General features: G+C 36.3%; 1 protein-coding gene across 3 annotated transcripts in view; it reads right to left on the bottom strand.

Moving 5' to 3' along the window:
• ZRANB3 (zinc finger RANBP2-type containing 3) overlaps nucleotides 1-10519 on the bottom strand; it is a 62550-nt gene extending 52031 nt beyond the window's left edge. For 2 of the 3 annotated variants that reach the window (XM_034424155.3, XM_034424146.3), the window contains exons 1-2: nucleotides 10273-10397; nucleotides 6037-6198 (exon numbers count right to left, since the gene is read on the bottom strand). In XM_034424155.3, coding sequence (XP_034280046.2) covers nucleotides 6037-6191 — 155 coding nt within the window. In that variant the 5' untranslated portion in view covers nucleotides 6192-6198; nucleotides 10273-10397. Of the gene's footprint in view, nucleotides 1-4602; nucleotides 6199-10272 lie in introns of all 3 variants that reach the window. The other variant, XM_087884387.1, reaches the window with a different exon arrangement.
• Nucleotides 10520-10976: the final 457 nt, after the last annotated feature.

Below are 10976 nucleotides of genomic sequence, written 5' to 3' on the forward strand. Positions count from 1 at the left end.
TTGTTTTTTTAGAAATCCAATTAATAGCATGGAAAGCAGTTGTTAGGGCTACGCAAATATTTCAAAAAGGTTCTTCAGAATGGAAAGAAGTGCACACAAACCACCTCTTTCAAATGGTTAAAGCAGCTTCCTGTTTTCCCTGTTCACATGACAAATTTGAAGGTTCCCTTGTATTCCAATGGTTCCAAGGTTCCATTCATTCATTCATAAAATCCATGGCATGATGTTGGACCATTTATCATGGCATGATCTTGGACTATTTATCAGTCAATCTAACCCTTGCAATAGGATTTCCTAAAAGTAGGGCAGGGAACATAAGTAATGTAATTGCAGATTTATTTTTGGAGGGATATGGGAAGCTATTTAACAGAAGAGCACAACAGAATAACAGTTGGAAGGTACCTTAAAGGTCTTCCAGTCCAACCTCCTGTTCAAGCAGGAAACCCTATATTATTTCAGATAAATGGTTGTCCATTCTCTTTTTAAAAATCTCCAGTGTTGGAGCACCCACAATTTCTGGAAGCAAGTTGTTCCACTGATTAATTGTTCTATCAGGAACTTTCTTCTAAGTTCTAGGTTGGTTCTCCCCCTTATTAGTTTCCATCCATTGCTTCTTGTCCTGCCTTCAGGTGTTTTGGAGAATAGGTTGACCCCCTCTTCTTTGTGGCAGCCCCTGAAATATTGGAACACCGCTATCATGTCACTCCTAGTCTTTCTTTTTGTTAAACTAGACAATTCCTGCAACTATTCTTCATATGTTTTAGCCAGGGTGGATTTGATTTAAATCGAGTCGATTTAAATCATGATTTAAATCACTAGTAAAAAGACTTGATTTAAATCAACTCGATTTAAATCATAATTTTTAAAGAGCAACTGTCATCTCTGCTACGCCTTTGACCCACTGTTGACTCACCGATAGTCCCAGTGTTGCAGAATATACAGTTATCTAGCCTCATGCTAGATAACTAAGCTCCATTTCATGCTGAATAAACTAAATTATTTATGTATCTTAAATAGAAAACTATCTTACGATAGATTTTTACCCCAAAAGTTTTTTATTAAAATAAATTCAATAAAAATCAATAAAAATCTGATTTAAATAAAAAAATCCTATTTAAATAAAAAAAAATCTGATTTAAATCAAAAAAATCCAATTTTTTTTATTATTTTTTTTAAAAAAATCATTGATTTTTATCCACCCTGGTTTTAGCCTTCAGTCTAAAACATTAAGTTTTACATTAAGGACATAACATGTCTAAAGACACTAAACGACCAAAGGATTCTCATGTTTTTTGTTGAATATACAAAGCCTAGTTTCTCTGTAAACTGAAAAAAAGAGCCATCTTTGGTAATCTATCATATTTATTTCTACCAAATCATTAAAAATAAACGGAGATACTCATTTGCTGGAACTCTGCTCAATTAAGGAGACACAGATGTGAAAATACATTTCTCAAATTCCAGCCCATTATTCTAGCTTCTGGACTACTCACATTCACTTTTAATAGTTTATTTGGAAAGGATAATTAAAGCAAATACATAGTCCCCAAGCTTATGAAAGCCAACTTGCAATGTAGGACAAGAAAACACACAGCTGCTGTTTTGCAAAATAAGAAATTATGTTGCACAAACCACATGCATGTGAAAAGGATTATTCAGGACTTGTGTTTCATGAAAGCTGAACTGCCATCAACTGTGATTCACAATACAGTTTTCACAAATTAAGAGGGGACATGCTCTTATCCTAAGAAATGGGTGATCTAGCCTTTAGAGAAGCATACATAAAACGATGGACCAAAAATGCCCATGAATTATAAGATGTCGTTTTTAAAAATGGAATTTTCTTTTGTTCAGCATAATTAATTGAAAGCATTTATATCCCAGCTTCCCATGCTTTCTGATATGAGGTCCCAACAACTGAGGACAGCTTAAGAGAGACATTAAATGTAAACACAATGGAAAGAAAAATAAAGCAAAAGCAAATTTGATTTAATATCAATAGATCCCCTTCACCTGTTAATTAACAGTGCTTACACATTCTAACTACAGAACATTCTGTAACAGAGGAAGAGTTCTGTTTCCCTTCAATTTGGAGCTCCAGATTTTCCTAGGATTTTCGCCCACTCATGTGAATCAGTTTTATATAACACTCCAGCATATAATTTGCATCCCACATACAAGGCAGCACTTTAGCATTAACATCTTTCTCATACTGGAGTTATTTAAAGAATGTGAACCTGGTACATTTTAAAATGTTAAAGCAACCATTTCATTTATATGTCACCAATCACACGATGCAGTCCTAATTCTGAAACAAAATGACTTGCGTTGCAACAGTACCTTGCCAAAAATAGAGCCTCAAATGACACAAATATAGAATGTTCAAAATGAATTTGGTGCTAATGAGAACTATCAGTCTGACAGCAATACGGGGTACTTTTCTATTTTTACTATTGGTAATACTTGCAATCCATCTAATAACCAAAATCTTCTGGAGGACTGACAAAGTTTCTTAAAATATTAAACATCTCAAAGGGCATTAAAAAGTTCAGAAAATAAAAAACAAGAAAACATAATTAAAAATTCATAGCAAAGATATCAGTCTCATAAAATTCCTTGTTCCAATTACAGCATCCAGTTACAATCAAATGAACAAAATTATAGAAATGCTAGGAAGAAGAAAACCTTTGCCTTATATCAAAATATATTTTGGGATGAGCAAAAGGTATGATTTCCTGAAGAAAGTGTTACATAAACTAGGCCTTGCAGTAAAAAAAACCCAAAAAAGTATTCCTTATATTTCCTTGCCTCACTTCATTGAAGGCACTTGGTGAGTCTCTGAAGATTAATTAAAAAAACCTTAACCGGTTGCATAAGAGAGACAGTATTCCTTAACATATTCTGGCTCTAGACCAGAGGTATTAAACTCAAGGCCCGCGGGTCGGATCCGGCACATGGGGTGCTTAGATCTGGCCCATGGGGCCGGCCTGGAAACAGCAAAGATCCGGCCCGCAGTGCCTGTGCCAGTGAAAACGGGGCTCAGGGGGGCTGTGCATGCCCCCCTCCGTGCCCCGTTTTTGGCCAAGACGGCCTCCTGCAGTCCTCTGCCAGCAAAACCTCTCTGCAATCATCACCCAAATAAGTAGGAATCAACTCTAGGATTAACACCAGACAAACGAGGAGTAAACAATACCCTAATCAGGGAACTCAGACAATCAAGCAATAGCCTATCAAAGCAATTACAAAGGATATGGTAAGCTCTGTTTAGTATATATGCAGTATATAAATAGTTATAGATGTTTATAAACAGATGTTTATATAGTATATAAACCCCATTCCCTTCTAGCACTGAGATTGTTAACTAGCTGGGTAACGAAATGTATCACAACCAAGATCATATTGCACCACGGGCACCACATTGTTATTTTGCTTTATCAGCTAGCTAAGCTGTCAGTTTGCTGAATTAAATGGTGAATTTGGAGGGAGGAGGGTCATTGTTGATTTATAAAGAAATGAATCAATGGTCTAGAGCAGGGGTGTCAAATTCAATTTTATTGAGGGCTGCATCAGGGTTGTGTTTGACCTCGGAGGGCCAGGCGGTGGGTGTGGCCATGGTGGACGTGATACGGGACATTTTCAGCCGTGATGGCCTCCTGCAACCCTCTGCCAGCAAAACTGGAGCTCCCCCAGCCCCATTTTCTCTCACAGAGGGCTGCAGGAGGCCCTCATGGCCGAAAATGGGGCACCGGGGGGCCATGCACAGCCCCCGAGCCCCGTTTTCATTGGCAGAGTGATGATTGCAGAGAAGGTGGTGTTCTGGCCTGTGTTTCCTTTTTAGCTTTTTTATTGTCTCTTTTAAATGATGTGTAAATGTTGTTTATGTGCTTGTTGATGGCTAATCTGTATGAGTACCAAGCTTCTAGGAATTCCCTAGTTTTTGCATTTAGCTTGGTCTAGGATAATCACAGTTGCCCAGTTGAAACTACGACTAAGTCTGTCCATGTATTGTCAAATTATGGAATTTACATGTCTTCTGACTACTAATTAGTGTGCATGGATGTGCTCTGCTAGACTTCTGCCTGTTTGTTCTAGATGTTGTACCTGATGCCTGGTTTTTTTTTCGATGGCTAATGGGTCTCTTTTTTTTAACGTAAGATATTTTGTAGTTTTCTCGTTGGTTTGTGTACTATTGTGATGCCATGTGGTGATAAGAGTCTATTGGTTGTTTCTGAAATGTTTTTGATGTATGGAAATATTATCTTTTTCATAGCTTATGTCAGTTGTGCTGTTGTGGGTTGAATGGTCAGATACTTTTTGATAAAGTTGAATTTGAAAAACCTGTAAACCAAATTCCTAACTTTTGGGGGATAAATTTTACTGACAAATTATCAGTGGAATATAATTCAGAAACTGAACAAATTAAAGAGTATGAACAACTGGTATAATATTTAAACAGGATGAATGATATGCAACAATGGGAATATTAATAGCAATAGCACTCAGACTTATATACCACTTTACAGTACTTTGTTACAACTCTCTCTAAGCAGTTTACAGAGTCAGCATATTGCCCCTAACAATTTGGGTCCTCGTTTTACCCACCTTGGAAGGATGGAAGGTTGAGTCAACCTTCAGCCTGATGAGATTCAAACTGCCAAATTGCAGGCAACCAGCAGTCAACAGAAGTAGCCTGCAGTACTGCACTCTAACCACTGCGCCACCGTGGCTCATTGTATTAATGGAAATATCAAATATTAAATTTAGTTTGAATAGCAGACTTACAAGATATTTTACCATTGGAATATTACTCTAATACTGGCTGCTACAATAGACAATCAGTTTTCTAAAAATTACTGGAAATACAATAATCAGTTTAGATTATTTTTTTCCCTGGTGGAAATATTATTATGCTCAACAATTCTGAAAGATTATTTATGGCAGAATTGAACAAATTTTAAAGATTTAATTTTCTTTCCGATCAGCTATTATTCTGTTAATTCTTATATTTCCATATAAATGTGCTAACAGCTAACAACTGCCAGGACACTATGCTTTTTACTGAAAATCACTTCTAAGCACTTCTATAGAAGAATATCACCTTAAGACACTGGAGTATGCATCAATATAAAAATAACTTTGTATTTAAAAAACAATTGTGAAACATAATTTAATTAATCTTAGAAACCATTCATAGGTTATAGTTCTACCTACAGCCATATGCTACATCTCCAAATTGGGTTTCTTTTACTGGTTTAATACTTAACACTTTGTTTAATTTACGAAATAAGGATTTAATTTTTGTTACCCAGAAATCTTTGTTAATTCTTCACTTTGATCAATGATTCATACTATACTGGCATTTGTTGTTAATTATTGCAGATTGAACTTTTTAAACTGACAGAAGTTACTTTAAAAAGCAACACTAATCTAACATTACTTTGCATTTTTATTCAGTTTTATACCATCTGCAAACATCTTTTCTTTTTCTTAGTTTTTTTAAAATCTCGATTGTATTCTAAGTATCTACAATAAAATAAAGACAAATATATAGAGAGTCAGTTTGATCTAGTGGTTAAGGGTCCTGGCTACAAAGTGGGGGATCATGAGATCAAGTCCCATCTTATCCATGAAAGCCGCTGGGTGACCTTGGGCCAGTCATTCTCTATCAGCCCAACCCACCTCCTAGAGTTGTTGCTATGAGGAAAATAGGTTTGTTGGATACAATCGCCAACTTGGTTATTTGTAAAAAAAATTTAAAAAGTTTTAAAAAAACAGTATAAAGTATGAAATAAAAAATAAAATACATGCCAAGTTTGATCAAGGACCAGTATTTACAGACCAGTGATTTGGAATGCAAACTCAAAAAGTAGAATTAAGTTTAGATTCAGCTTCAACAATTTGACATTAATAGTGTTCAATATTTCAAATCCAAAACTTTAGTGAACATTTTGTACAAAAATTCCATTCAACATAATAGGCCAGAGGCTGTATTTTAGAAACAACTTCAACACCACACATCTTTTAAGATAATTTCACCTGCCACTTCTTTCTAGTGCAAATGTAATTCCTTTCTTCTGAAAAGGAAGCAGTTTTTCCTTTAGCTTCTCAGGTAGATAAGAAAATTCTTCATCAGCATCAGAATTTGAACATGACATTCCAACTCTAGGACTCTCCTGGATAATAGCTGCCATCTTTATTCTAGTAAAAGTAAAAAGAAAGGGTTTTATTAAAAATTCAGCATTATTTTTCATTACTTTTCAGCGATGTTGAAGACCACATAGGCAATAGTATTATACACAAATCACAACAATCAAGCAAGGAATCTGGGAATAAAATTACAGGACAAGAAGCAATGGATGGAAACTAATCACGGAGAGAAACAATCTAGAACGAAGGAGAAATTTCCTGACAATTAGAACAATCCATGAAATGACTTGCCTTCAGAAGTTCTGGGTGCTCCAGCACTGGAGGTTTTTAAGAAGAGATTGGACAAACCATTGGTCTGAAATGAACAGGGGATTGGACTAGAAGACCTCCAAGGTACCTTCCAACTCTGTTCTTCTTAAATTAGTTACCCAGAAGTGTGTGTCTGTTTGCACGTGCATGCATATATAGACATAAAATAAAATATCTTTCAAATGATATTGTAACCAGAGTGCCAGTAGGGACAGTGTATTTATTCAACAGTAAATTCACTGTTGATGAGAAGACAATAATAGAAAAGCTCACGTTGAACATCATAAAAAGTAATGTAGCTTGTAATTGTAAAAGATGAAAAGATGATACTAGCAATTAATTACAATCCATTAACAAACATGATATGACTGATATAAGCAAAAGAGCAGGTTCTCAAAATCCAAGAAGTTTATAATCTGTAAAGAAAAATAACACAGGGGGATGAAATATACTTTTTGATCATTTTTACCATGGTCATTAAGAGAATCACATGGTTAAGTGACTAATGTAGTTGCTAAGTGAATCTGGCTTCCCCAATTATCTTAGCTTGTTGGAATCCATCTGAAAAGGTTGCAAATCATAATAGCAAGACACTGCAATAGGAAGTGCGAGCCAGTCACCAAGTGCCCAAATTGCAATCACCCAACCGTGGGTCTGAAAGAGCAGTCATAACTTCAAGGATGGATTGTAAGTCCCGTTTTCCAAGGCTGTTGTAACTTTAAACTGTTGCTAAATGAATAGTTGTAACTTGAGGACTACCTGCATTTGATTTTTTTTTTCTTGATAATGGTGTTAGCCCTAAGAATTCCCTCAATTCATAGAATCGGGTTGCCATGGTCTTGCTATCCGTGATGTAGTAGCACAAGTGGTTATTCCGATTACTTCTTCCTGTAACTCAAATTGGAATCTGCTAGTCCTCAAGACTGAATCCTCAAGAATACCATATTCCCAGTATACTTAGGAGTAAGTCCCATTAAACAAGGCTCTTTGAAATAAAGCCAAAATATTCTTATGTGAAAGTCATCTGTTGAAGGTTTTTTAAATATGAATAAAGTCTTGTAAATCCAACAAATATGCCAATGTATCATAAACTAAAGATACATTTTATATTAACCAATACAATAGTTTACATTTACCGGTAGGTCTGATAAGAAAAAAAATGTTCCATATATTTATTTTCTCAAATTTCTATTTTGTTTTGTTTTTCTCCAAATATCTGGAAATTATACTTGTCTAATTACTCTTGATTTAATTTTTTCTGATGTTCATAACTTAACTTTCAATGGCCACTTGAAATTTCCAGGGACGCCATTGTATTGCCAGCTGTGTTCTGCGGAATAGAGTCCAACATTTGCTCTAAATGTTCTAGAGAGTTATAAATCAAATATGTTCTCATTATTGCTGTACCGAAATTTTCTTCTGCTGATTTTCAACCTCTCTCATTCAACAAGCTGAATAAAAAGAGTCTATACTAAAAAAAAAAGCAAGAGGAGAGAATCCAAAATGTTGGAGACCATAGAGAATAGAAAACAATGCCATCCGCCACTCTTATTATAATAGTAAAATAATGTAAGGTCAAAAATTCCACCAAAAGATAGAAAATAAATTGATAGACAAATACAAGGTTCTAAAAACGTACAAAAAATAGGAAGAAGCTTTTATTAAATTTAACAAAGATTTCAATCTTGAAATTGGTTTTAAATTTTCCTTTCATTCTTGGTAATTTAAAAGCGTGCTAGTGCCTGTTTTTAGTCAATCAACTTTGCTTCTTCAATATATCTTGATATCGCCAGTACTAATATGCTAGTGTTTATGTCTGTAGAACAGGGGTTCCCAAAGTTGGCAACCACAATTCCCCAGCCAGCATAGCTGTCTTGCAAATTCTGGGAGTTGAAGTCAATGCATTTTAAAGTTGCCCTGCTGTAGAATACCAATTTATTAGAATGGATCATTGAAGTAGTTTCCTTTCATTTCAATGACAAATTGGCTTTATTTAAAATATTAAGATGTTTCCACAAGAGAGACCATGCACCAGGCGTATCAAACTGGCTGGTCCGCAGGCTGGATGCGTCACGCGCAGGCCACACCCACTCCAGGTCTGCAAAGAGGGAAAATGTCACAAAACGTCACGTGATGGCAACGTGATGCGGCGAGTTTGACACCTGTGCCACATATAATTAAAACAATACACATGGTAGTTATTTTCTGGGGTGCAGTGTTGAAACATCTAGGCAAGTCCTATTGTATTATACTGATATTTTCCCAAATATGTTCTGTTCCCCCCAGGATGGATAAAAATCAATGATTTTTTTTAAAAAAATCAGATTTTTTTTAATTTAAATCGGATTTTTTTGATTTTTATCGAATTTATTTTAATTTGGGGTAACTTTTGGGGTAAAAATCTATTGTAAGATAGTTTTCTATTTAAGATACATAAATAATTTAGTTTATTCAGCATGAAATGGAGCTTAGTTATGTAGCATGAGGCTGTATATTCTGCAACACTGGGACTATCGGTGAGTCAACAGTGGGTCAAAGGAGTAGCAGAGATGACAGTTGCTCTTTAAAAATTATGATTTAAATCGAGTTGATTTAAATCAAGCCTTTTTACTAGTGATTTAAATCATGATTTAACTTGTGATTTAAATCAACTTGATTTAAATCAAATCCATTCTGGTTCCCCCAAATAACTCTGTGAGGTGGATTGTGCTGATAGAGTATGCACACCAAACTCACTCAGCCAGTTTTCATGGCTAAAGAAGGAGTAGATACTCCTGGTTTCTCTACCTGAACATTTTAGTCAGTACAGATAGTCCTCACGTCACAACCATTCAATTATGAAGGCACTGAAAAAAGTAACTTATGATCAGTCCTCACACTCATGACCACTGCAGCATTCTCATGATTACATGAGATTTGGTTGCTTGGCAACTTTTGCACATTTAGGACAGCTGCAGTATCCCAGTCACATGATCACCATTTTGCAACTTTCTCAGCCAACTTCCAACAACCCAAGTTAAAAACTGCAGTGATTCACTTAACAACTGTGGCAAGAAGGGTCATAAAATGGGGCAAAAATCACTCATCAACTGTTTTGCTTAGCAACAGAAATATTGGGCTCAATTGTGGCCGTAAATCAAGGACTACCTGTAAAAGTGGGCAGTAATTCAGCTCTGTCTCAATCTCTGCTCAGAACACAGTGTCAAGAAAGTCAGATTAATTTTAGGCGGTTTGGGAATTATTTTTTTTACTATTAAACTATATTTCAGTCATACCTTTCCCACTGACCTAGTAACTCAATATTCAATAGGAACACCAGTACAGGCTAAACCTGCAGCAATATCATAGAGGTACGGTATGTAAGATTATTTGTTTAATTGACTAAACACACATCATATTTTAGAGGTTGTTTTTTTTTTTATAGTAAGGGGGCCATCCGAGACATCTAACTCCCACCAAGTTCATACAGTGTAGTAAATCTATTTTAAACACACCGAGGACTAGTTGTGCCCAAATAAAGCTTAAAACAAAGTTAAGCCAATGGCTGAATTTACACCACATCCTGAACCACAAACTACCTAACTCCATTTTAGCCTAAATTCAATGAGTGTCTGTCCTAGATATAGGACAACGGCTAAAAAAAATCCAAGCAATCTTTAATCTTGTTTTCCAAAGCAACAATTCCAGGAGCTAGTGCCATGCATCAAAGAGAGAGCACATTGCTAAGTTCATGTAGAGGCATCATTGCAGTCCAGGGACAGAGGCTAATTTGCTATTCCACTGACTGTGCACAAAACCAGGTAAAGAATTCCTCACCAAACCTCATTCGCCCAAGCAGCAACAGCTTCTTTTTTTCGGCTGCTAACCAGAATGACCTTTTTTTTTCGCGCTTAAACCCGACGGAAGTGATCTCACCCATGGCAGGACAAACCCAACTGCTTAACAAACGCTTCCCGCAAAACTATAAATCAAAGCGGTGGGGGGGGGGGGCGGGCTTCGCTTCTTGGTTTGCTTAATGCTCTCCCTCGGGCCCCAGCGATGAAGGCGATCTTCATCGCGGATTGAAATCCCAAGAGATTTCCGGCTTTTCTCATAAGAAAAGCAATCCTGATATTTTGGAAAAATGCGTGCATGTTGGGGGGAAAAAACCACAACTCCCTTAAGCCTTCGATGCCGCGCTAATAAAAGGCTGGGGGGTTTGGGGGCGGGTGGATTTAATGAAGGGAAACGGCCCTCTTTGTAAGTATTTTGTATCCCTGGAACAGAGCGATGCGAAGAATGTCTAATTTTTGAGCTGGTAAATGAGTGCAAGGTACTAGACGGCAAAGTTACAGGATGGAGCAGCTAATTGGTTTGATGGGTTTATGAACATATGGGAGACGACCAGGTCAGATAGTGATTATGAGAATGAAATAGCAGGAGTATGCACAGGTGCTTCAACTGAGGTATGTATGGAGTAGGTATGTATAGAATTGCATGTTAAAAGCAATTAACTGTCCTGGGAAATAATTCATAGCAGC

The sequence above is a fragment of the Pantherophis guttatus genome, chromosome 1 (genome assembly GCF_059756535.1).
Source record: "Pantherophis guttatus breed Tessera chromosome 1, ASM5975653v1, whole genome shotgun sequence".
NCBI classification, from domain to species: Eukaryota; Metazoa; Chordata; class Lepidosauria; order Squamata; family Colubridae; genus Pantherophis; species Pantherophis guttatus.